Genomic DNA, 27,881 nt, shown 5'->3' with positions numbered 1-27,881 from the left:
AAATCAATTAATTGGTATTTCGATCGTAAGAATATGAACTTGAAATTTCTCGAAAGTTTAAATTGCAATGTTTTGCATTTACGAACACGCAACGCAACGCAAAGCATATAAATTCCTTTTGGGCTGCCACCCGTTGTTTCCACTTACGTAGCCTCGTGCATCGGACTTTCCACTGCAACAAAACTAGATTAATAAACAACTTTCTACTTATAGTTTATGGTGTTTTAAGCAAAAACGACGGGCGCACGAACGTGTCTTGCTAAACCCGAACGCCCACGAAGGTCCACGGTAACCTTGACCCCTAAAAAAGTAAGAACGCTGAAGTTAAAAGCATGAATTTCAAATTATTTTGTAAAACCTTGAAAAAATTAAAAAGTGACATGAAAAAGAGCTATTCTTTATCTTTCATCTCAATGGCTACATCTCAGTGACGTTTTCAGTCGAGAGTAACGAAAGTTGGGATCACCTCGCCACAGCATAACCCCTGCGAAGGAAAGCATTGATCAACAGTCATCATTTACATCAGTGGTCACACCTGAGGATTTCAGCTAGAGATCCCGACAAATTAATGTCTGAACTTAGCACAGTCAAGAAGAAAATTCTACTCAGTGGCTTTCACTTGATGGGTCAGATTCTAGGACTTCATTCTCAAACTCAAACGCTAGAACTACCATGTACAACGCAAAAATAGCACCACAGGAAATTTCTGCTCAGTAGCTTTCATTTGAATGGAAACGTTTTAGGATTTTATCCACAGACTCAGTCATGTTATCAACACATTTAAAATGGCTTACGGTTTACCTTTGCAAGTGTGAGGGTTAAATAATAGCTTGACAACCAAAACAGTGCCGCCAAACGTTCATTAATTTTCCGGCGTCCCGTTGTCAGCTATTATCGCCCAGCAAATCGAGTCACGTGTTCCAGCAGGTGGCAATTTTACTTATCAAAACAGTTCACGCAATTTAAAATGGATCTCAGTGCCTTTCGTGAAATACTGCATATACATCTAAATAGTGGTTAATATCGCCTCAAAATTGACTTGAATGCCGCGTTAATCGGTGTTGTTTACGTGCTCAAGTAGTTACTTCGAGGCGGGCTGATAAATGCCGTATTACACAATTTCGATGGAAGATGCGGATTCTAACAAGCTGCAAGTACCGAGTAGGTGGCTTTTCTTCTAATGTCATTATTTTAATTTTCTTTGCATTTCTATTCTATACGCTTTTTAACCGTGGATCTCCTTTGCACAGGCATTAATTTTCTCGCACAATGAGTGTGTTTTGGTTTGTTATCAACCAGCCGGTTCGCGTGCAAAGAGTTTACTAGCCACGGGGCTGGTTACCTAGAATTCGTATGACCGCAAAACTACTGATTTCAACCAAATTCGATAAGTCTTTGTAGTCTTGAGATAGAATACGAAGATCAAAACCCTATTATTTTGATTGCTACCAATTATCTTCGTTTTCTTGGTCGCCTTTTTTTCTATTTATATTTTTTGGTTTCTTTACAGCAACTTTCCATCTTTCCTTCATATTATCCACACTGTCTTAATATTCAAATTTTTTAAGCCTGTAGTAGCACCGTGCAATTTAAAAACAAATTGTTGATTAAATTAGAGAGCTCTGTAAAAAAAATAAAGTAAAGACAGATTCCGGATTAATAACATCTCTGGCTCACCTAAACTTTAAGTTTATAATATATTTTTTTATAAATCATGTTACCTGAATTTCGAGAAGTCTTGATTATACAATTCATGTTGCATTTAGTTTTAGTTATGTATTCTTTCTCTTTGTGTATATCAAATTCTAGTTTTCAGTTTAGTAATATGACAACGAATTTAAACAAAATCGAATGCTTAATTAACAAATTTGTAGCGAAATAAAGTACCCCGAAATAACACAAAAAAAATGGTCGAAAATAATAACTTTGGTTGTCTCGTCGCCTTGTTTAATTAGGCATTCTGCTTACAAGAGGCTGCAGTGCTAGCTCTTATGACTTATTAGCCAAGGCTTTAAACCAAAAATATTTCCTCTTCCTTGCAATGCCTGAATGTTTTTGTTTAAAACGTTTACTCATGTGGGGAAGTTGAAACTATGAGGAAGAACACGAATTACGTAACGAAACTCAATCATATCTTTAGCAAGTCAAACATATCACGCGCGCGGAATGAAAATCACCACGATCAAGACTTCTAGAATATGCTAACTTTGTAAATCCCTGTCATTCCGTGTTAGGAAAGTTATACAGCAAATTGCATAACTGCATTTCGCCATATCACGAAAATGTGCTGGACGGCAAGTATGCGATATTTGAAACCGGGGAATATTTAAAGCGCTGCCATACAATTGGAATAAAACTTGTTTTAGTAATTATTCACGCAGTAAATTCAGATATCAAAAGATTAAATTAACTCTATTTTCAAGAGAAATAAAAAATGCTGGATAGGAAGTAGAAACAGGAGTTACGATAACACATTTTTCGGAATGTTGTCGTGGGCAGATTTGACCAACGTTAACGGACCAATGCTAGGATATATGCCTCTTTTAATCCCACGTATCTATGAGCGCTAAGTGTTACACCAAATTGTATGCCTCCAAGAAAAGAACGGGCTCCCTCGATTCTTTATGCTGACAAAAGCATCGAGGGTCCTCGAATATGAAAGCGATGGCAAAATGAAATGAAATATGTGAACTAAAGCCCTCCAGATAATTTTCAATATCGTTAACGCATCCAAATTACATAATTAACATTAATAAAATATAAAAAGAGTAAAAATAATTTTCAAAGTTCCTCAAGCATTAAAAAGCGAAAATGAAGAAGTTCATGTTTCCGTCTAAATTGTCAGTCCAATCATTAGCAGTTTGAAAGAAAAATGCCTGCTTCCTTCAATTGTTTCGAACGTGGGGTAGATGGATAAAATTATCATTATTATGAGCGTGGATATTGGTGAATACCGGCTATTACGCTTGATACTGAACTATAGCCAATCTCTCCAGATACATAGCTTTTGGATTGCAACAATGCAGTGGAAAATCATCCTTTTTACAATCTTGAATGTGTAGGCCTAGCCTTATCTGCCTCAGTAGTAAGCTTCTTGGTGTTTGATCAGGCAAAACCTTTGCAACCTTGGTTTGAAGAATATGTAAGGTGCGCCAAGAGGGTGCACCGGTGTTTTTAGACAAGGGTAATATATTCATAAACAAAGACGATGGTACGAAATCCCATAATCACTGTGTTCTGTTAGTTACCCGCCGGGCAATGTTCTTGTTTTTTTATTTTCGAGGCGTTATTTTTGCGTGATCTTTGGCTACTTTAAGGATATGAAACCATGTCCCCTTTATATCCAAATACACGCCAACCCTTCCCAAGAGATCCAGGAGAGAACATGCAGTAGAGGCAAAAAGAGTTTCTAATTCCGTCCTCCAGACGTTTCTTAGCGGACTTTTTCCTGCATGATTAATTCGACTTTTTCTTGTCTCAACTATCCTGCCAATACCCAACCCACACACACACGCACCCCTTGTGTGGTTCACAGCATTGGCTACTTTGAACAAGAAAAGGATAAAAACTGTGACTTACCATCTTTTTATCTCTTGTCTTCTAGACATCCCGTCATCTTCATCACCACAGGGTGCAAAACACATGACACTGCCTGCAAGCAACAAGGAGATGGATCCGAAGAGGGCTGCAGCACTTTTGGACAGACGCCGGGTATCCGCATCAGTCAGTGAGATACGGGATTTATACAGCGCCCTCCAAGAACTTGTCCCAGGGAGTGCGGCATGTTCACTCTCCCACCGGGCACTTCCGGAGCAAAATCCCATGGGTGTTTCTTCGAGCCCCAGTTCTCCAAGGCTGCGGCGAAGAAGCCCGAGCAATGACACAACAGAACGCAGTTTAGCGCGGTCGCCTACAAGCGAGGAGGAATCTTTGCGAGTAAGAAGACTGCTTCCAGTTACTCCTAATTCCACATCCAGCCTTAAAATCAATCAAGCACTTGACGTGAATGCCAATCTAAATATGCCAAAAGGCAAACGCACACCTAATATGGATAGGCGCGGATCCAGTGGCGAGGTTTTCCTAAGCATACAAACCGGTCAAACAGGAAAAGCATCGCCTAATTTGGGCAGGCGAGGATCCAGTGGGGAGGTTCTTCTGGGAGTGCGAGCCAATCAACTAAAATCACACAAAAGTCCTCTTGCGATGGTGAGAAGTGCCTCTAACCAAGACCTTTCCAGGACAGCACAGAATCAAACCAGACCAAAAAGTCCGAGCCCACTTAAAGTTGACAGACTTGTTAGTCCTGAGGTGCTAGCAAGAAGAGGATCTGAGGGGGTCCTGCTCACACCAAATATGAACAAACACGGTAAAAAGCTCAGTCCCCTCAAAATGGGACGAAGGGGCTCCAGTGGTGATATCCTGTCATCGGAAGGTGGCAGGACGGTCCAAATACCTCCCAGTCCTTTAGCGTCACCGCGATATGACGGCATGTTTGACGTGGTTGAGACGCACTCTCAAGGCCCAAGTGCTGACTCGTCTCCAAGACGAACGTTGAAGAACGCACTTGTCAAATTTTCCAACTCGTTCAAAAAGAAAACTCCGCCAGCCACCCCGGAACCCAAGGAAATATCAGCAGAGAACAACGAGGCTGCCAATCAGTCGGACGTCGTAGATGGACCAGCTAGACCTAGGAAACTACACAGGCTGGAGAGTCAGATGGACATGTTGCTTAATTCATTGAATGATCTCGAAGGGTCATCCAAGGAACCACTGCATGTAAGTATGAGTGACCCCCTCGGACAACTTGATCAGCGCCGCGGAAGTCTGGGAGCGGAGATGCAAAAACTGTTGGGAGCTCTGCAAGAGCTCTGTCCAGGATCGGACTCAGATTCCCCCGGCGAGCTTGAGACGCGTTCGAGAGGTGGGTCTGTATCAGTTGAGCGAGTGCCTGTTGAACGCGAATCTCTTGATCAACTGGAGGCGTACTTTACTGAAAAGCTACGAGACGCCACAAAGGCAGAGGCCCAGTCCAAAACGCCATCAGAGAGGTCTTCGGAAAGCGAAGCCCCTCACTCTGACAAAGAAGATGGCGAAGTAAAACAATCATCTTCGGCGTTGTCGAGCAAGAAAACTTCCTTGGAGGATGGAAGCCTGGATGAGGGTATCGACCTTGTCGATCATCCTACGGAAGTGATTCCGAACGATTCCGAAGTGAAACGAAGGCGGTCGAAAGAAGATCGAGACGAGTTCGCCAACCAGGTCAACAGAAAACTTCATGATTGGCTCGAAAAAGCAATGACGTTAGCGCAACAAGAAAAAGAAAAGCTTGAGGCAAGTGGAAAGTTAACAACTTCCGAGGGCGAAGAACTTAAGTACGACTCTCTTGATTCTGATGAGAGTGACGGCAACAAAGACAAAGAGCCTAAAAAACTCAGGCGGAACCTGTTTAATAAGTTATCATTACTTCGTCGTGGGGACAAGTCTCGAGCGAAGTACAAGCATCGAAGAACCAGGTCTATGCATGACATGACAATCTCACTTGAGAGCGAACGTCAACAAAATGACGGCGCAGTTGTGCAATCTGAAAGTACAACTGAGCAAGACGAAAGAAAATCGAGACGCCCCAGTACAGTTACCAGGTCAAGATCTTTGTACAATGTCGGGCATACACAAAACAAAAACCGAACAAAGGATGTGAAGGAAGCAGAGGATGTGCCGGTGTCTGATAAAGACCTTGAAACGAATCCACCAGACCCAATGCCGAAGCAAGAAGTGACTCAACGGTCACAAATAGTAAACAGCTCCAGCAAGGACTTCGACAGCTCGGCTAATGTTGGGAAGGAAAAGCCAAAAGCGAGCAACACGCCGAGAGAAAAACCGTCGGAGAATAAACACGTTAAACGCTCCACGCCGAAAAACCGATTGCGTCGTCTTCCGACGGACTTGCCAATTTTCTATTCGCCAGAAGCAGAAAAGCCTTGTAACACCACACCAGACAGCACAAAACAAACTGACACTCAAATCCCTTCGCAAAACAGAAAACAACTGTTTTCTCAAAATGGCGTCATATATGCTGGAATGGAGGACAGTTTCTACACCGAAAAGACGGGTGGAGATATCAAAATGAAAAAAGCAGACAGTCATGCACTGCCTTATCCGCGAATACTCGTGAACGAGAGCTCCAATTACTTCTTTGGAAACAGGATCGAAGGGGAGGTGACTCTGGTTTACCCGAGTGCGCAGTCGCCACCTTCTTCTTTGCGACGATTTGCTTCTATGGACAGCTTCTTAAGCTCCAAAGATCTACAAGATTGTGAGGCACCTGAGCCGAATGGCACTAGTAACCATAGTAATGAGTTACTGCGCGATGACATGGCCGAAAATCGTTTGTTGAGAAGAGTGAGCGATGACCAGTCACTAGGCCGCTCGCCACCGTCTCATGTTTGGGACATGGAAGTAATTATCTGACGTTATCAGCAACTTGAACAAAACTGGTTTGGGCATGTTCTAATGCTTAGCAACTTCAAAAAAAGAAATGAAAAAAAAAATTAACACTTCAAAACTAATTGGTATTTTACTACTGCAAAGTTTATATGTACCGACATCTTCCTGTATACAGTGTCATTATCGAGCTAAAATCATCTGACGATATACAGCTTCAGTTTTATTTTGTACATATATTTCTTTAAAATGTACAGGGAAAAAATAACCGCTAAAGGAAATATTACATTAATAGGTCGTTTAAATGAAAAGTTTTATTATTAAAACAAACAACCTTTACAAGGTTCAGAAAAAAAGTCTAAATAGACGACAAAATTTAACAGGACTCGAAAAGCTCAATTGCTAAGGATTCAAAGCCGTTCACTTTATATTTGCAACCATAACTGCCACCGTCGGAGACCCATCGGTAGATAATCGGAAGCGAAAATTCTACAACGGAAGGGGTTGATCAGCAGAACGAACGTTTTGCAGAGGGGAAAATGCACTATCTCTCTTGGGTCTCCGATTGGAATCAAATAATATCAAACTATAATTTTTTGGCCGATTTTTGCAAAAGTACATCTGCATATTGCTATTCCTACGAGTAGAACTCGCTTTCTTATAACGTTTATAAGGATATTTTGTGTCAGACCTGTTTTGTACTTTTCTTAATAACATTTATCCGGTCAGAATCCAGAACTGAATGAAACAGAAATAATTTTCTTTAAAATAAAAATATCGATTAACGTTACCTGTCAAAGGACTGATTGATTAATTGATTGATTGATTTAATGTCTGACGGATTGACTGACAGACTGACTGCCCAGTTACCTGGTTGACTGACGGACTGGCTGGCTGGCTGAATGAATGACTTACTGACTGACTGACCGACCGACCGACCGACCGACCCAGGGGAGGGGGGTACTTCATATAAATGGGCTTTACTGGGAGACTCCTGGCACAAATTACAACGCAACGAATACGCTCATCGTGGAAAAATCATTTGGTCCTCCCCCTCTCTCACTAAACATTTTATTCGGGGCTAAACCTTTGATGCGGCAGTCAAAATCAAACAGAAATACCTTTTGCAATGAAGACAGTTATCAACCATGTTGGCTAAGTGAAAAAGATGAAGAGAGTATCTGTGTGGTAACTCAGGGTGTTTCCAAGGAGAATATGACTCCTACAATTTAGGCCCCGGTTGTTCAAAAAGCGTATAATTCTATCCTGTGGTAAATCGCTGTCCAGCGGATAAAATGTACTCAAACCAATACATTTCGTCCGCTAGACAGCGACTCTTCCGCTGGATAAAGTTATCCGCTCTTTGAACAACTTGGGCCTGTAATACAAGGCACGTGAAATGCCGTTTTGCACTGGATGAAATGAGATAACCGAAGAAGCGTTCTCAAGTCAGAAAACTCTGTCCTCTCATTGCCAACAGGAGTCAAGCCCTTGGCCTTGCAGGTGCCGCTTGGATGCTTTACCACTGATCTATGGGATACTTTTGACTAGTTCCTGTACGGCTTTCTCCCAGGCTCTCACGGTCAATTTGTTTCGGTGACGCATCCGAGAGTTCGGCCTCTTTTTCGCACGGACCACGTGACCCGAAACTTATTGAGGAGAGAGGGCTGGGAGGTACTGGGCAAGGGAGAATCCAAGTGAGCAATGTCCTACCACAATGCGAGGCTTAATAATGTCAACAACAAGAAGTAAGAAATGAGTATGTTCGGTGCAACTTGGATGAAACTGATTTAATAAATAAGCAAGCTTTCGAAATGAACAACTCAAAAAAAAAGTCGGCGAGTTCCCACCATACTATATAACTAGCTTCAAATGCGATGTTATGTCCTATCCTAACCCACGGCAGTTCAAATTTGATGGAAATATATTGTGAATCCAAAAAATAATCTTTAATTAACAAGGTCATAACAAACAAAGTGCCGAGGCTCCATTCTTTTTTTTTTCCTGGACGGTTTTCGACGACAATAAACTTTTCTCCAACTTCCTTTTCCACTCAAGCGCATGAATGGGCTGCGGTAAACCGTCATGGAGCTGAAAGTGGGATGGGGCGCTGTATCTTGCCCTAGTTCACTAGCTTCCTGGGGCGAGAGGGGATTAGGAACGGACTGGAGCCCACCTTAGTTCACAGGCCCCCCAGCCACTGTCATGAAAAATGATTTGACAGTGAAGGCCTGTAAAGCAGCGGTACAGGAACAACCCGTTCAAACTATGCAAACAGTAAGTGGCGATGCTGTGTTTAATCTTATTTCGCAGTATTACAAATTGTGAACATACATTGTCTATAGCTATTTTTAGAGCTCAAAGAGCTGTCTATAAAATAATTTTCATTTTCCCTCTTGAGAGTATTATGCTGTTTCAAATCAGTCTAACACTTTTGAACAATACCGAGTCTCGGTAGCATTGGTTTACAAAGGCTAAAAAACAAATCAAAGTAACAGACAAAGCTTCAAGGCGGACAAAATGAAATTTGCATAATTTACCATTAGACGGAGACAAAGGAGCAGATAGCTGGGTCAAAACTATAAAGTTTCGTTCTTGTAAAGTTTGCAGTTTTGACTTCTTCCTGACCCAACTTTCTGCCCCTGGGTCTCCGTTGATGATAATTTACATGCATTTGCTTAATTAGCAAACACATTTGCAAACAGTTTTTTTTTCCACAGTTAGACATTCATTTACATATGTTTGACTGGTAAAGAAAGGATAACCAGCCCTGTTGTTTTGGCCTAGCTCCAAGACTAATCGTACTTCAAACAACCTTTTCGGTTTTTGTACAAATAGGCATCGCCACCAAATATACACAAAATGCACATATTATACAATTAACTTTCTCCACAGTACATAAGTTGAGAGATCTAGAATCGCGTTTACGGCAAACGCGAGATTCACGTTTGTTTTCTTGAAAAAATTAGACAGTATTGTACACACATCTAGTTGAGAATAGTGCAAAATAATTCTGACCTTTCATGCTAACACAATACTGCTCAATTTTACTGAGAAACTGAAAACAGCGAGCGGCAAATATAGGGTTAACATGGTCACGTGGTCACTTCTGCCATTTACAGGAAACGTAATTCTAAATTTCTCTGTTATCAACATCACCAACTGATCGATCGGCTTGGCCGAAAAAAAAAGGTAGAATATTTCAAGGTACACTGGAAAACAAATAAGATCAGAAAATGTAGGAGGGTGGTCGCAGAAAATCACAGCCCCTAATATTGAACTGCGCTTATGACTGCCTATAGCCCAATAAATTTGTTTATCATGGGAAATACCGTGGCATAATCAAAACATTACAAATGTACTGTACTGAAAAACACCATCAAAATAGTGTTTTTCAGTCTACATGCAGCCCAGATTGGACAGTGTGCCTGATAACCCTATTACATGGTAAAATATTGTGTGTGGGAACCCATGATGTATGTACAATGAAAAAAACAAAAAGATGATTGCTTGAATGGAGACATATGAGCCATTTACAGAAAAGACAAAAAAGTGACACAAGGCCAATAAAAAGTGGTGTGATACTGACAAATTTTTGCAATGAATTAGCCCAGTTTTATGTGTCGTTGAGGGTCAATAGCTGGTTTGCTTTGCCGCCATGTTGGTGTACGAAATAAAAGAAAATTTGTTCACGTAATTTGCATTAAAATGGGTTTTAGCTCCCAGAGGAGAAAAATCTTATTGTTACTATCCACCAACATGGCCGCCATGACGTCACATGCAAACCAGCAATACTTGTTTCGGATACTTCAGAATCCATCGTCCGTTCAGGCCCTTGTGGACCCAGAATGGTCACTGGCCACAAATTCAGTATTTCTCTGCAAAAGTTTGGGTACCACACCACTTTTAACCAGTCCCATTACATTTTTTCTTTGTCACATAAACAGCTCAGCAATAATACATGTAACTATGAGAACACTGAATGTAACAGGCTCATCCAGTATGACACTGATAAAAGAGGTGCCTTCTGCCCAGTCTCCTCTTTTCTATAAGGGAGCTCTTGGAGCACGAGCAATCATGGGATGGTTGAGCTAAGGTTTCTCGTGGGCCTTCTGTGAGGCCCTCCCGCTCCTGCAGTCCTCTTTCACTGCAGTCCTCTCCCATTTCAGGGTTTATATCCTATCCTGCGAGAGCACCATTGTAGGATTACCACAAAAAATATACAATGGGAATTAAAATTTGCATGAGTGTATCGAAGGTGGTGCTCAGATTTCACTGAGGAAGGCTGTGTTCCCATTACCCCTTTAAACCCTAACAGTGGTCAGCATCAAATTTCTCCTTGTAATATCAATGCATATTCAACCCAAACTCATGAGAATTCAGGATATGATCACTCAAAGGTGAATTTTCTTGATTTTTGAATAACTTCTCCCCACTACTTTTATAAGAAAAGTATGGGAAAAGGATGGGAGAATTTGTTCTTTGATATTAGAGGTTAAAGGTTAACAAGAGATTGGCAATTGAATACCTGTTGCCAACATGGCTACAATTAAAATCTCCTTGCACTACACATCTGAAAATGCTACGTTTAACCTGTAAAAAGTTCCACATCTAAGAGTTTCTTGCACCCTTTTCATGAAAAAAGAAAAAAAAGGTCCTCATTCTGGGCCCGTATAGTCTGAAATGTCAGCTGGGTTAGGGGGAGGAGACGGCTGACATTTCAGACTAGAGCCTGTAGTTTAAAAGCCGATTAATGCTAATCCCCGATTAAAACGTAACCCAGGTTTTTATGCCGCCCGTTAAAAATGTTTTCAAAAGCTAATTATTAGTTACTGGTAAAGAGAAGTCTAAGTCAGATTTAAAGGACTAAAATCTTTTGGAAGAATCTTTTATTAACCTTGAATCAAAGTTCACGTTAACCCAGGATTAGTTTAATCGGGCTTTGAACAACTGGGCCTAGACGTCAAAACTCCAGGCATATGCAGCATTAAAGGAGCATTGTCATGGCAATTTGACTTTAGTTTGCTTAACACTGCTCAAGTATTTGACAAAGAACCTTTTTTCTAACATGACACAGCTCTTAGAGCACTGGAAGGAAAATATTGAGTTGCAATCCATTTCCATCCTAGCAATCTGCGGCCAGACATAACTGACACCAATTCCTTGCACTAGTAGGGTTATTGTAACCATAGTTTACTGTTTTCAAACCATTATTTTAATGATTGTGGACATCGATTCAAATACTTTTTTTGGCTATTCAAAATGACAGCAAAAATAGGTGACACTGCCCCTTTAAATCAAATGGAAATCTATCGTGTAACGTGTGAGTGCTAGAGTGAGCAACTCCCCTGTCATGAGCTACAGGTACTAGCCTTAGATAAGAAACACAGGGTTGTATTGATTACCAGAAACAAAGAAAAACTCTTTGATCCTGATGCAAAAAGATCCATGGTTTGATTCCCTGCCTATAACATCACTAAACACTGGTTGTTTAAATTATGCCTAAACAGGCCTGTAAATTTTTAACTGCTGGTTAATGCTAACTAGTACAGTGCCCAACTCTTTCTGTTGATAATGTAAGTACAAATACAAGACTAGTTATCACTAAGGCATGTTGTGGTCTTCATACACCAAAATGCACTATTTTAGGCTCCAGAGTTAAGCCTTTTCTTAGGGAGCATGCACCCAGTCCACCTACAGACCCACCCCTCCAATGCTTACACAAGTCCATTGATCCACGGACCAGCTTCCAGTAACATTGGACCTACTGTACTTTCACAAATACAAGCCACAAGGAACATCACAGGCCAGTGAGGTCTGAAGACATGACTTCCAGATCAGGTCGTCAATGAGGCTCCAACTGACTCGGCTACAATCCACTAGGCAGCAGGTCAAGAGAATACACTGTACAAGACTGCGTTCACATGTACAAGTGTCCAACACATTTATGCCTTGATGGTGGTGCTGTTCTTGTCACTGCTGGTCTCAGGGATGTGAATGTTCACATCTGAAATGATTGCATATTCCTCTGATAAAGCAGTGTTTGATGGAGCTGGTTTAACCATTTCCATCAGCTTTGACAAGTTCTTTTTCACTCTGAGTGACGACAGTCGAGCTGGTGCATTTTGCTTCCAGCAGTCTTTCATCATTTTAACCATAGACTCAAGAACCTGCAAACGAAGACCTGGACATTAGTTTTTCCATTTACAACAGCTTCTCTATTACAGTAAACTCTTGCCTTGGGTGCACCCCACTGTTAAAGACAGAAGCTGAATCCCTGGCCAAAACTACAAAGACATGTAGGGAAATGACTCCAGCTATTAGAGAAATGCAGACACGTCGTGTGATCCCAACCACTGCATGGTAGAATTTTAATAGAGGTTGGGGATTAAAAACATGTTTTTTTTTACAGTGTATAGTATGTACATGTAGAATGAAACGAAGAACAACACTTACTAACCTGTAGATGGAGACAAGATGCAAAGCAACAAAACCATAAAATAAACTGTTAAAAAAATATGAAAATGGATAACTTACACTATTCTCTGACCACCTGTTTGGAACAAATGGTCTTTTCTGCTGTTCAACAACAACCTTTTTCATGTCCTCTACTGTTGGCTCTGCTGGCACCGTGTCTTGAAATGGTAATGCATATGTTTCAAGTATCTTGCCTAAAACAGATAAACCACAATAAGGTAAAGTTGGTCAAAACACTCTATGGCCAGTAAGTTGTCTTAGCCTGAGACAGGTACTATTGATAGGCCTTATCACAATTTTCATCGCCATTTTGACGAGTAGGCAAACATGTCTTGAAATAACAGTGTTTGTATGGAAATCTGATGTCAAATAATTTTCATAAAACATTGCTTCTGAAATATTCATGAATTGGACACTTTAGGCACTATATAAAAGATTTTACAGAAAATGACTGAGGAATGTAGCTGTGCTAGAAAGCATCTAGTTGCGTTTTGACATTTCCATACATTTGTCTCTATAGCGAACCAGCCGTGAACTGCTACTAAATATAGTTCGCAGAAAAAAAATACAGGGAAATGTATGGAAAGTTCAAAACACAACTGGATGCTTTCTGGCACAGCTACATCCTTTTCCTAGTACCAAAAGTTTCCAATTCATGAAGCGATGTTTTATGAAAATTATTTGACATCGGATTTCCATACAAACACTGTTATTTCAAGACGTGTTTGCCTACTCATCAAAATGGCGTCAAAAACCGTGATAAGGCCTATATATTGGACTGATTACTTAATAATAATAATAATAATAATAATCGAATATTTATTCAGGATAACCCTTCAGTATGGAATACTGTTATCAACGGGGTCCTGTTGACTAAAATTAAAAACTTACAAATAAGAATTAAAATATGTAAAAGCAAAACATGCACTAATTTAGAACTACAGTAAAACTTTACAGGTAAAAATCGTCTCAGGCTTTCCTGAATAAAAATTTAGAATTAATGTTTCTCAAACTTAAAGGCAAAGCATTAAATATCGAGGCACCTAAAAAATAAACACTACGGAGTGCAAAATCCAGTTGGGCAGTTTTGCTGCTTTCCCATTGTGTCTACTATTTAAAGCGTTATAAATGATTCCATCGTTGAAAATAATTCTTAAAAGGAGAGCATACAGTTCCATTAAGGCACTTAAATACAAGACAGCATGCTTTCTTTTGTAAAAAGTTGTAAATTGTTAAAAACCGAAGATCACAGTTCTACGGACTGCATTTCGGGGAAATGATTTCGAGGCTTTGTTTCTCAATGGAGCGGATCATGCGTTTACGGGATTCCAAACAACCAAGACTGTTACATGTATAGCCGCAATACTTCATGATACTGAAACAAAGTTGAGCTATGGCGAAGCAGACCAGCTGTATGAGCCTACATTGTAAGTGCTAGGCCCACAAGGCCAGAGCCTAACTAGATTTCTGTAGCATGAAGAAAACAGGAGTATTGCTAATTACTCCCCCCTGGATGGAAAGCTAGTCCATTGCAAGGTTACCCCCCCCCCCCCCTCCCAGCAGTACACTGTATGTTGCTGGTAGTACCCTTTAAACAATAGGGCGAAGAGAGACAATATAGTCTGAGCAAAGTTTTTTGTCTAAGGAAACAACACAACAATGAAGAGACCAATCTACATGTAGCCTTGCACCATGGACCATCAGATTGTAAGTCTGATAAGCTAACCACTACTAACACCACCTCACCTCCACATACAACTTTACCTAGATAGAGATACAGAGACTAGATGGGAAAATAAATAATCCAAATTACAAAGCTACAGTACTCCACCCCTTTCAACACTTACACTCTATTACATGAAGCCTTCCCCAAACACATAGAAATCAGCTTACTGTAATTTAATTTAATTACCTTCTGTTAAAGTTCTTCTGGTAATCTCCCATAGCACAAGACCAAATGAATACATATCAGCTCTTTTGTAAGACTCAAATGATTTCACCACTGTGTCATCCAATATTTCAGGGGCCATATAGCGAGGTGTGCCTTTGCGCTTGTCCTTTAAACTGATCTTGTCTTTCCATTTGTCAACGACAGCTAATCCCAAGCCTCCAATTGCACATGTGAGATTTGACTTCACTAAAATGTTCTTTGATTTGAAATCACAGTGTGCAATTGAAAATGTTTCTTCTTTTCGATAAATTTCACCATGCAAATGACTCAATCCACGGGCTGCCGAGAGAGCTAGTGAGCACATCTCCTGTATATTGACAGTTCTGCTGTTAAGGAGGTCATATAACGAGCCACTCTCATGATACTCCATCACAATACAGCTGTGAGTGCCGTGATTCCACGCAAATGCACAATGAGAGTGCTGGAGTCTAAGGATGTTCTGATGGTTACCGACAACATTGCTGATGCTTACTTCATTGTTAAACCACTCCACCTTACTAGGGTGGAACAGTTTAACTGCCACATCATCTCCATGCCACAGACCTCGCCAAACCTTCCCATACCTCCCTTCACCAATCACTTTGATGAGGTCTAGATCCTGCGCAGCCGTGCGCTGAGCAAACGGGTGAATGTCTGATTCATTCTGACATGACCAGCACTCTAGCACTGAGCCAAGCCTTCTTTTGTGACATGTATCTGATTGTTGCCGAACATAACTGAGGTTTGGATACCTGCCTTTTCTGAGTTGGCGCTTCTGTAGATGCTTGAAAACGAGGTATATGATAACAATAAGAACCACTAGCACAGCAATTGGAGAAAAGATGCTTAGAAAGATGAATTCTAAACTCTGATCATGTTCCACACGGCTCTTGCTTGAAGAATTGGCTGTTTGGAAGGAAATGTTATGTACAAGCAAGTTAATTGATTCCTTGATTATTGGTATCTGAAAGGGTTTAATTTGTTTCAAGATTGCCCACTCCAAGTACATGACGATTGTACATGTACACTGTAGGCAATTCAAGTCGACTGTCTTAACCCTGCCACTCTTGTGACAAGCCGCTGAGAAACATGGATCCTCAAACATTAATGTCCCTTTCAGTAGGACAGAAGCTTTTAAGAATTTCCTTTTTTGTTCAGGATTGTGCCAAATTGGAATGAACTACCTCTTAATATTAGGGACTCGAGCACCTTGTCAGTCTCCCGTAAGAACTTGATTGCCTTGTTTTGTAATAAAGTTAATGCAGTTTTTTTGTAATTGTAATTTAAATGTGGCTAAATGTAATTTAGGCAAAGTTAAAATCAAGGCAAGTGCTGGTCAGCGGTGCCCGCATGGCTGGGACATGCGGGGCGGCCACCCTACTTTGCAGGGGCCCCTGGGTTCTTACAGCTCACATGTTTGTGCCAATTCATTTCGCATCTGTTCACTTGCCGGAGCTTGTGCTGTCTAAGTTTGTTGCTCCCAGTCCCTCCCACCCTTTGGTAAGTATGGTTTGTGGTGGGTGTGGTAAGTATTTTTATTTGTATACTTTCTGTTTTATCTCCACTGATCTTTCAGTGTGACAGTGCCGGGTGATTGCCGCTCACAGGGTTGCCATGGTTTCACACCTTGCTTAGCTCACTTCACCTGTGGCACCACCAGTCTTTCAGGCACCAACCCCCAAGCTCATCCACTAACGATGAGTTTAATTTCTTTTTGTGTATAATATTTAACAATTATTCGCCGAAGGCGAAGTAAATATTGGTGAATATTCACCAATATTTGCTGAGCCTGAGACGAATAATTGTTTTAGTGTAATTACTCAGGTGATTATCAGAGAAAAACAAGTACCGTCCGAAAAATGTCGATTTTGTTTGTTTGTTTCAAATCGTCACGAGTCAATGAACAGAGACGAGCAGTCTGCCGATAACATGCTCAATCGAAATCACATGCGCAATCGATATAAAACTGCACACGGCCTCGAGCAGAATGTCAGTATTCTTTAACTGCCGCTTCATTGAGACAAAGCACTGGCTTCTGTGAATGAATGTTGGGTTTCTCCGACCCGTTTACCAAAACAGATGGAGATGAACCAGGCTGCTCGGTGTAAAACTCGAGCCGGGATCACAAGTTTTAACGATAGCATTTTATTGCACAATTTCTTGTTGACATGATGGCTTCGCTGGTTAACGGACGTTTATAAATTGCCCTCGGAGATAAGCTGCTTCAGGTAGGAATTAAGTCATTTGTTGGCTTCACTAAACAAGTACACGGTTGTCGCAGATGAAAATATTTTGTTGTGAGGCAGTGACTTTAGATGGTAGTTGAGAGCCGCTCGAACCGACAACAAACTACATGTAGTTTTCAGATTATAAAAACTGTTTTCTTTTCTCGCCACTGAAACGTAAAACTTACAGAGACATTTATTCATCTTGTTACTTCCATGCTTTTAAATTCTGTCTTAAACTAATTTTGTTTGTGAAATCATTCTGTTAATAAAGAAAATCTTGCTTGAATTTTACTTAACTTGTTGTCTTAATTTTAAGTAATCAAGATTGACAACATGCAATTTACAAGGGTTTTTTATTACAATTGGCAAAATTTTCATCTCTTGCCTTCGAAAAGTATCACCTCGGACTTAGCTGCATCTTTAGTGCCTTTCAAAATTGCATTTTCTTTCATCCTATTTACTTCTTTTTCAGACATGTCAACAAATAGCTAAGCGGCCACTTTGAAAGTTAGTGCTCCCGCTATAATCACCTCGTGCGAGGTGATTGCAGCAGGATATGACGCAATCCTCGACCAATCAGATCAACAGAATCTCTATAATCACCTGAGTAATTATACTAAAACTAGTTATTAGAGACTATCTAATATGATATAATTATTTATTCCAAGGAATCTCGTATTCTGGTTTAAGCTGACCTCAAATTCATTAGACTAGTCAAGATCGTCTCATGCAATGTGATGCAATTTGGAATTTGATTTACCGGTAATAAATAAATAAATAAATAAATAAATAAATAAATAAATAAATAAATAAATAAAAACAGTGTTTGTGCTTCGTTTTGTTATAAAAAAAAATGGAAATCTTGCCCATAATCATTGGTTTTTATTACAAAAGAAGACTAAAACATCACATGCTCTAATTTCTCAGACTCATACATGTAGCAATGTCACTACTTTGTCAAACATACAATTCTCGATGGAGAATAAAGAAATGATCAGTATTAGGATAAAAATTAATGTCTTGATGCTGAAAGAAATTCTCCAACTAGTACTTAAAAAATAAGGAGATGTTCATTGAGGAGAATTCATGTGCAAGTATTAACATATATATTGGGATTGAAGAGGTTACAGTGCGACTACTTACTTAAAACTGGCTAATCAGATCACAGTTTGATACGTACAAACAGTGAATCATTCCAAAATTTGGGGTTTTCACTGTTGTTTTTCGTCTACTCGTGCCTGGATCAATCAGCTTTGGTTGAAATTCCTTGTTCTTGTCCTGCAATCTGATTGGCCAGATTTGTTTAAGTGACCCTGGTAACAATAGTCACACTGTAAGAATCCTGCACGCTGAAGCATGAATATGAATAAACTTACTTGGTGGTTCTGTCGGGAATGGAGGTGTGTTGTTCCAGTTACACAAATTGCCCTCGCAACAACGGATGAGGTGTTGGTCGTTCTCACAAATAGCCTTAAAGTGCATCTCTGTGTCAATGCAGCCTTTTGTCACAACATATTCCTCCTTGCTGTCACGCTTAAGCAATGAGAAGCAGCTGAGTTTTGCACTGCACCTCCCTTGAGATTCCTCACAATCAGTGCAGAGGCAATCCATGTTTGATGGAGGTGATGGAAGTGTAGGCATCTTTGTCGCATTACCTTGGGTTGTTGGCAGCATTGATGTGTTGGTTTGCCCTGCAAATCAATTGTCATTCATGAAAGGAGAACAAGAACAAGTCTACATGTCTACGTGTTGATATTGGTGAATAATTAAGGGTTAAAATAAATGTTATCCTCGTCAATTACACTGTTAATAAATCTCAATTTTCATCTTCTAAAATTAGAATGCACGCATAGATTTGATGTCCTGGCTGCCTATTGCCATGCAGTGACAATTTCAGCTACATTAATGATGCTAAAAACACAACAGACTGCTCTCGAACTTTTTCTGACACAATTAACAATGAACTAACAATAAAGATAGCTGCAGTTAGAACCACAGGGCGCCCACACAAACTATGTGACCGTTTGTATTTTGAATTTATAGATGCAATGTATGGGAATATCGAAAATCCTCGTATTATCGTACTAGATTGCGATAGATATTCTCATTTAACATCAAAATAAACGTAGTTTTACCTTATATGTTGTGTGTTGTCATTCCTGAGCCTGAAGACGGCGATTTTAGCCATTTCGAAGGGTTCGGCGTTGAACGTTCACTCAAGCGTAATAGAAGAGTGAGAAGGGAGGAAAACTTGTTTTGAAAGGGTTCCAGCGCCGGAGCGATTTTTCCCCCAAAAAACGCATCGCTCCGATTTCAAACTTCACAGCATAAAGGTCAAAAGATTTTCGATTCTTCTCGTACCTTCCAATCCAAAATCCCTCCAAACGGCCCGGAGCTAGTCCTCGAAGAAAATCAAAATCCCACAGTATTCGAACGAGTGGAATGCGTAGCAAAATGCTTACGTGCCAGCTACAAACCGTCCCGCTAATTGCCCCTTTCTGATTAGACGACGTTAGACAATGGCACGTAAGCATTTTGCTACGCATTCCACTCGTTCGAATACTGTGGGATTTTGATTTTCTTCGAGGACTAGCTCCGGGCCATTTGGATGGATTTTCGATTGGAAGGTACGAGAAGAATCGAAAATCTTTTGACCTTTATGCTGTGAAGTTTGAAATCGGAGCGATGCGTTTTTTGGGGGAAAAATCGCTCCGGCGCTGGAACCCTTTCAAAACAAGTTTTCCTCCCTTGTCTCTCTTCTATTACGCTCGAGTGAACGTTCAACGCCGAACCCTTCAAATGGCTAAAATCGCCGTCTTCAACCTCAGGAACGACAACACACAACATTCAAGGTAAAACTACGTTTATTTTGATGTTTAATGAGAATATCTATCGCAATCTAGTACGATAATACGAGGATTTTCGATATTCCCATACATTGCCTCTATAAATTCAAAATACAAACGGTCACATAGTTTGTGTGGGCCCCCTGTGTTAGAACTCCATCCTTGGGAGCAGGGAAAGTGCATAGGTGAGAGCACTCGCCTCCCACCAATGTGGCGCAAGTTTGATTCCCTGACTCAATGAATGTGGGTTGAGTTTAATTGTTGTTGGTTCTTGTCCTGGCTATAAGAGGTTTCTCTTTAGGTACTCCAGTTTTTCTCTCTCCTCAAAAACCAACATCAATTTTCTAAATTTCAATTTGATCTAAAAAGTGTCCCCAGTTGCTGTTCTGCACTAAACACATTGACACTTAAATAAAGTGATTTATTTATTTATTTTATTTATTTATTTACTTATTTATTTAATTAAGCCTAAAAAAACAAAACAAAAATAGTGCAGAACTGTACAGGTATGTGGCATATACACTGTATCAACAAGATGCAAGTTCCCATGAGCATTATTCGGTAAAGTTGACTATGTTTTTTCACATTTACCTGAATAGTTCAAATGTTGTGACAGTTGACAAGTCTGTTTGCAGTCTTAATACAATCTATATTTTCAACTCTTAAAACTGGCCAGTGGGTGATTGGGCTACATGTACTTTTAATGTGACTAGCCCAACTAAAAACCTGGACAACAAATAACTTTATGACAACCTTGCAAGTGATCAATATGATCAACACATCTCTGCCTACATCATTCCACAGCCATTAAGAACAGGCTATACACACAGAAAACAAAAATTGTACTGTGTTTCTCACTGCAAAGATTCGGCCATTTCACCAGTTAAATTTGTTTGACCCTTCCTGTAGTTAATTTTTACATTTTGTATTTCACTCTTAACAGTAACGAATTAGCTCTCTTCGGCTGCAAGTACATGTAGATGTATACTATAATTAACTGTGGATAAATAAAGACTTTGTTCACATTTAGTAGAGGGAACTAGAGGGAGTTATATTCTCCCAGCTATTAACGTTGACAATAATAATTTAAAGTTGTTCATTCATTCACTTTAACTTCAAAATGGAATTTCACCATCAACCTTGTTGACAGGTCTATTACCATATATCATTTGTAAAAATTTTCAATATATGAAATTTCAAGTCGTGTAAGTTATACTGTGTGGGATAATTGTGGCAAGACTATGCTAAAAAATGAATGTAACACAATTTCGAAATGGCCCCAAATCTAAAAGGGTACATTTCAACAACAACAACTTACAAATACATGTACCAAACTGAAAAATTTCATCATCCATTGGCTTTACTGTTTACACTGTACCTATAATACTGTAACACAGCACTGCGTAAAATTCAAGTTTCCGAGCTCACCATTCAACATGCTTGCTTCAAATCTTAACACTTGCTTTGAATGACATTGTCTTAGTCTTGAAAGCTCTCTTTGTGGTTGAACGTCACCAATGAGGTGTATTAGGCTGACTTTATTTTTAATTACTAATCTATAGGTCCTTGCATGCATACACGAACTAGACAGAACTTTTTACACTTACATTGAATGTGTAAATAATATTAATGATCAATCTCATGCTATACTGCTTGCATGGTTGTATCACATGTTGCTCTTGGTGTAAACATGCAATACATAATACAAATGCAACAGTGACATCTTGTCTAAAAATTCTCCACATTGTACTATGTGAGGAAGAACATGTAATGTTCTGTATCAGAAAACAGGTGTTGCATGTCACACATCTTAAAATCCAATTAAAATGAATTAGATTATTGGTAATTGAATTCCCTAATTGGCATTTTAAATTTTAAAAGTTCTTTAAAGCTCAAGTTTCTGATTACAATTTTACATTAATCGTCACATCATCTTTGTTCACATTGCCTTTTAAGTGATTAGTCATACATGTAAGACAAGTTCCTTGAACAACAATCACTGGTCATAACAAATTTGTTAAGAGAGCACCCACCTTGTCTGACCTAGGGGGGTTATCGAAGACACCACCTACAGTACTGTACATGTATCTCATGAACATTACCAACAAAATTTTATTAGCTGACACAGAAATACTCAGCTAGCAAGAGTCAACATTGCTACAGTGTAGATAAACAAGAAAAGTGAGATTTGAATTCACAGTTTACTAAAAAGTCTTTGTAATGCTAAAAGTACCAGACAAACATGTTTTGTCTCAAAACCACGCCACCACTAGTCAACATTTTCAGGGTTCATAGAGTAGGCAAAACACGTAATTAATAAGCTTGCACGCCTAAAATTTGCCTCCTGCAAGGAGACAGTGCGTCGGGGAGAAGACTAAAATAAGACACAAAAGACCTTTCATGGTCAAGTGCCATTTCAAATAGTCTTACAAGCTGGCCAATAAGTCCATCCAACAGTTAAGAATAATTTAATCTCACAACTTGCTATCAATCATTAATTTCTTTTAGTTAATTTGTACACTGTACTTACTTATTTATATTTTGAACTGCAGGAGAAAGATAGAAAAAAGACCCTAAGCTTGTAGTTATTTAGGCAAGTTATTGTTATAAGCAGTTGAAATTCAGGCTTGAACAGGATTCGAACCCATGACCTCTGCGATGCCTGTGTGGTGACCTACCAATAATATTGTCATTGAGCTATCAAGCCAACTGGGAGCTTGTCATAATAATTATTGTGAATTTGTAATGTACCCCAGGAGGATGAATAAAATAATGAAAATGAATATATATGAACATATATCTGAACTGCGGGTGAAAGAGTAAATAAAAGAAAGCCCGTTGCAGTTATTTACTAAACTAAAAGTACCTACAACCTAATTTTTCATACTTCCTCATCAGAATCTACACATCTCTCAAAGACATTTCACGAATTCAAAAGAAAAAATAATGTGATTTGGCCAAAATGCAATTTTAAAATGAAGTTAGAAAACATTCAAATTTGCTGCCCTTTTGGCTCACTACTTACAATACAATACAATACAATACAATACAATCATGTACTTTATTGACACTCCCCTGGTGGGGCTTTTCAGTGGCAATGCAATCAACATTTACAAACATACCTATAAGAATATTTAATTATGTAATATACTTAGTCTTCTCTCAGTTCAGTTTTTAGTCTTCTCTCAGTTCTCACAAAGATTTATTTCTCCCCTTCAACGAAAGTACCTTCCTATAATACATGATCTTCTGTATCTGATAATTTTTATATACAAAGATCAAGGCTTGAGATAAAAAGACAATCTTTCTCTAGAGCCGGTGCGAAGATGTCGAATGAGCTACCAACAAAGCTCCGGGTATTACCTAAATCGCTGTTCAAAAAGATAATCCAAATTGTACTATTTAACATCCTAGAATCTGAAGACTTGTATGACGATTTTGAATCTCTAGTAAAGTCAAATCACAACTGTCATAGTTGTATATTACTGTTTTGCCATTCCTTTCCTTTCTACCCTATTTCATGTTTTCCTCATCTTTTCTTCCGTGTTGCCTCTCTTTTTTATACTGGCCCGCGTAGATTAGCTTTACTATCTGCGGCTCCAGGAAATTGTACATGGATATACAAACATGTATATTATACACATCTAATAAAGTTCAGTTCAGTTTAGTTCAGTTGTTGACTTCTGCAGTCGGAAGTCCCACAATCTGGATCATTATCTGGATCACAACTACTGTAATCCAGATAACACTGAACTAGTTTAACTTGTCTGGTGGGACTTGAAACCCAGCACAGACAAGGAAATGTCAAATCCACTGAGCTCATGTTAATTCTCTGGTGTCGCACGGCCACTAAAAGTATTTGACCTCACCAAGAACAAGGCATTTTTGTTTGGTCATCTGCATCTGTTCAACCAGACCTATTTTGCACTTTCCAACAAAAAAACTCAAGACACTCTTCAAAATCTAGAGTCAACTTGGAACTATCACAAAGGCAGACCATGTGAGAATTGTTTTCGCAAATTTGTCATCTGTCTATCTGGGAAGTACTGTATTAGGCATCGAGAACATCAAATTTCATGTAAATGAGGCTGTGAAATAATTCTTGACATCTCACCGGATATTAATGGAACTCCTGGTCAGAACAAAATTAATTTCTTGCAAGCAAGCAAAGCAGACAGCCAGTTTTTTTGTCACCTCGCACATGGCAGGCTACGAGGTTTATGCACAAGAATCACACTTTCACTTCCTTTGTACCTCGCAAGTTCAACTTTCTGACAGTCACATCCCGCTGCCTAAATTTCTGGAGGAACACTTGTAAATTAAAGATAGAAACTTTATTTTTACTTGTTACAAACGTGGTCCTTCTTGAAACTTTAAGGCGAAAGGTCCAATATTATTTCGTAGAAATTAACAAAAAAGGTAGAAACTACAGCTGTATTTAAAAGGTAACATTTTCAACAATGAATATATTATTTTGTAGTATCGCCATGTAATCAAAACGTTGATATTGGCATTTTGCATACATAATTAATCAATCATGGAGTAAATTTATAAATAGCATTTGTTTTATTTTAATTCGTAAGCCAAGATGAACACAATGTTTGAATATTAAGCGAGTTACCAAATCACGCCAAGAACACTAAGTGTAATTATAAATTCAGTGCTAAAGAATACTGTGTATTAACAAAGAAAACTATAAAATTATGAAACACATGTATGTATGCCTGAAAAGCTATTTATGACCCAATATCATTGCCCACACGTATGTCCACAAAAGATTTAGCAAACCACAAGTTTACAAAAAGAAATTAAAAACTGGATTGACTAAAACATCAGCCAGCTGGTAACAACTGCTTAATTAAATATACATATTAATAACTGTTTGCATTGTACGAGGTACATTAAGAAGGCTGTTACGCAAAAGCACTGTGTGTGCTCTTAAAATCAATATTGTTATGCGGCTTCAGTTTCCCAATACAATTTCAGAGGGGAAAAAATTGCCCTATTCAACGTTAACAATACAAATTAAATTTGCTTGAATAAAGGTTTCTACGAAAGGCCAAACAGGAACTGAATTACAACAGGTATTTTCTCACTGAATAGGAATATTTGTTCCACTCTTCAGAACAGTATGACTGTTGACTGTGAACAAAACAAAATAGATCAAAATAGGTTTGCTGTGTAATGCTAATGAATAATTGCCTTTGCGGATGAACCCTGGGAGAACATAAATTAACTGATTTTAATTTCACCTGTAATCGCGACAAAACAAAATCTGTTTTGTTGTGACTAACAAAGGTGAACACAACTGTAAAATTTTAAAATTTTATGGAGGGTGGTTCACAGAATTATCTTCTAGATTGGTTCGGCATTATTTATATTACAAAATGTGATCTTCAGATAAGCCAAAAAAAGACTTCCAATTTTATGTCAAACTGTATGTATGAAACTCACAATGATTTCAATACATTTTATCCTAAGGGTCTTTCAAATAATCTAAAAAAAAATCCATCTCAAAAAAATTTCAGTCCAATTTCTAGGGCTTCACAGTCTCAATTTTCTTGCAGAATGCCATCTAGGAGCCTTCACTTCTTTTATTAGACTTAGAAAATGCCATGCTTCCACTAAAACTACAAGATGTGTCATTTTGTGGAGTCTTGAATTTCCAATTTTGCCAACTGTTATGTTTCATTTAAGTCGAACTGAATGCATTTCATGGTTCAGGCAAAATTCAAATCAGCGCAGCTGTGTTTAACTTTTAGACTATTCGGCTCTTAAGGTTAAGTGTTGTTTTTGTGGCCATTGTGCTGGTTTACAGTTGTTTGCCGATTTTTAGCAGTTTTTCAGGAGCGTGGATTAAATTTGATGTAAATGGAATGTGACATAGTAAATGAAGCCTTACCTGTTTTGTTCTCCTAACTGGTTCGTACAGTGCTTTAATAATAACTAATAATTTTCAATGTGATATTCTAAATGTGATCCCATTGAAACAGCGTTTTAAAACCAGCTTAGTAGGAAAAGGAGAAAACAAACTTCTCATTTCCTAGAGCAAGACAAAGCAGTTTTCACAGACAATCGTTATTAACCAAATCACACAAAAAACTATAAAGCACCCCTTGGAGAGATCGAAGACCTCAGTCTGAAATAAAATTAGCTGGCATAGTATTATTCACAATATTAAAATTACAATACACGCTCACAAAATGAGCGCCAAGTAAAATAGAGTTACAAATCTCGCGTTGTTGTATCGGGTGAAGTTTCGCACCAGAGAACTACAGTAGAAATAAAGAAGTGTTAAGCTGCAACTCTGACTCATAATGAATATTTTCATCGACTTTGAGAACGCAACATAATAATTATTGAGCTTATATCATGTGACAAGGAACTCCGACGTTTGAAATGTAGGATTGTAAAACAAAGTGCGCTTTTAGATTAAGGAAAAGTAAACAATACAGCAAATGCATTTTAGTCCATTTGGACGAGATTGCAATCTTATATTGACGACAGTTCATCTCGACTTGACGCGAAATTAAGCTTATGCTCACCGATCAACATGCACGATTTGGACATTTTTGCATCTTGTAAAACTAGTTAAAGAAATAAACGTGAACATCGGCTACAACTGGTTCAGTAATAAGCCCTACGCTATAAATGGAAAATTTTATAACCATCTTTCCCGGAATAAGCTTACGGACAATTCAGCGGCATAACTGATTCCAGCGTCTGGCCCACCGTCTCGACAGCCAGAGGCAACGAAATTGTCTCAATGTTTTACTGAACAGTATGAATACAGTCGCCCTAATTTCATAGTTTTCCCTCGAATTCTATTCCTCAGACGTCAGCAATGGAATATTCTGAATTTGTACATCGAATATGACACAAAGCAAGATTTCTAGCTCATCATTATTAAAGAACATAAGCTCCATCAGCTCAAGTATTGCGCGAAGTCAACTCCAGAGAGGAATGTCTGGCAAAGTATCAAGTAACTCGAACGCAGCAACTCAGACGATCGCATTCGCTATCAGTAATGTACAACTACAGCTTACCTGTAAAACATGTAGCTGCCTGAAAAAGGGAAACGACGATAAGAACGACTCTTTTGGAGGTAAACATCTTCCTCAATTCCGCCCTCCAACTCGTTTTGCTCACATATGTTTATGGAGCACTTTCCGAAGAGTTATCGATTATAGCAAAGCTCGGAAAGGATATGATATACGATATAAAGTCTGATCAACGACCGAAGTCCGAAGATTGATTGCTCCGCCTCGAGCGCGACTCCCCGTTTAAACAAGGCTGTAGTCCTCGGGTTACCTTAAATGAAATTGTTCGAGTTATCAAATTAAGCAAGCACTTCACCAAACTTCCCAAACCAATCTGTTGTCATCTGTCATCAATACGTACCTCGTACCCAGATCTCCCAAAGCAAACGGTGCGAGGCAGAATAACGCTGGGGACGAGAGGGAGGGGGGGATCTCGCAAAACGATCCGTAACTGAAGAAATACCTTCCAGAGACTTTCTTGAAATCAGGCCTATTTGTCCCAAACGTGGTTAGGGTTTATGCGTTATTCATGACATTTTTTTTTTTTTTTGGTTTGTTATTTAAATTTATTCTGAAATTATCGTTACGGGAACTGAGTAACTCAGTTCTTTCATTACTGTGTTGTTTATGCTAGATTTCCGCCGCTCGCTCGGATCCCTTCGGAGGAGCAGCGTGGAATCCGTGCATGGCAAACAAGCGAAATAATTAAATTCGGTGATGCAGTAAGCTACGTTTCAATTCAAACAGGTTTCTCTCAGAAGAAAATCGTCACAGCAGTAAAAAACAAAAAACAAAAGGCCTAATGTAACTTGGATATTTCAAGCGGTTCAAAACTCAAATAGAAGCCATTTCAAAAACACGACGCAACATTTAACTCATTTAACTTTGGAATAGGTTGATTGCACGTTACGTCATGGTG

At 39.1% G+C, this 27,881-nt stretch overlaps 2 protein-coding genes across 9 annotated transcripts in view; one reads left to right on the top strand and one right to left on the bottom strand.

Moving 5' to 3' along the window:
• Positions 1–6,614, top strand: part of LOC146448533 (uncharacterized) — a 29,622-nt gene extending 23,008 nt beyond the window's left edge. For 6 of the 7 annotated variants that reach the window (XM_085102491.1, XM_085102492.1, XM_085102496.1 and 3 more), the window contains one exon: positions 3,605–6,614. In XM_085102491.1, the coding sequence (XP_084958617.1) occupies positions 3,605–6,468 (2,864 nt within the window). In that variant the 3' untranslated portion in view covers positions 6,469–6,614. Of the gene's footprint in view, positions 1–959; positions 1,162–3,604 lie in introns of those variants that run through there. The other variant, XM_085102494.1, reaches the window with a different exon arrangement.
• A 2,100-nt stretch (positions 6,615–8,714) lies between these two features.
• Positions 8,715–27,207, bottom strand: LOC146448532 (activin receptor type-1-like). 2 transcript variants are annotated; one of them, XR_014861042.1, is made up of 6 exons: positions 26,969–27,207; positions 18,453–18,767; positions 14,831–15,754; positions 12,979–13,112; positions 11,168–12,611; positions 8,715–11,104 (listed from the first exon to the last, which is right to left on the bottom strand). XR_014861042.1 is itself a non-coding variant. In XM_085102458.1 (5 exons), the coding sequence occupies exons 1-5, from the start codon at positions 27,033–27,035 to the stop codon at positions 12,387–12,389; spliced, it is 1,665 nt and encodes a 554-aa protein (XP_084958584.1). In that variant the 5' UTR covers positions 27,036–27,207; the 3' UTR covers positions 8,715–12,386. The 2 variants fall into 2 exon arrangements, 1 of the variants encoding a protein (XP_084958584.1); XM_085102458.1 differs by having other exon boundaries at positions 8,715–12,611.
• Between the last annotated feature and the right edge of the window lie 674 nt (positions 27,208–27,881).

The sequence above is a fragment of the Pavona decussata genome, unplaced genomic scaffold, assembly GCF_977016875.1.
Source record: "Pavona decussata unplaced genomic scaffold, jaPavDecu1.1 SCAFFOLD_912, whole genome shotgun sequence".
Taxonomy (NCBI): domain Eukaryota; kingdom Metazoa; phylum Cnidaria; class Anthozoa; order Scleractinia; family Agariciidae; genus Pavona; species Pavona decussata.
Note: the sequence above shows the minus strand (reverse complement) of the source record. Positions and strands in the feature narration are given on the sequence as shown.

What these genes read in the sequence shown, in the direction of transcription:
- LOC146448532 (XM_085102458.1), bottom strand. Translation starts at nt 27,035, where the DNA reads ATGTTTACCTCCAAAAGAGTCGTTCTTATCGTCGTTTCCCTTTTTCAG. An exon ending in ATTCCCGACAGAACCACCAA is followed by an intron (nt 15,755 to 18,452) that starts GTAAGTTTATTC and finishes CCTTCCAAACAG; the next exon opens with CCAATTCTTCAAGCAAGAGC. An exon ending in ACAGGTGGTCAGAGAATAGT is followed by an intron (nt 12,612 to 12,978) that starts GTAAGTTATCCA and finishes CTTCGTTTGCAG; the next exon opens with GTTCTTGAGTCTATGGTTAA.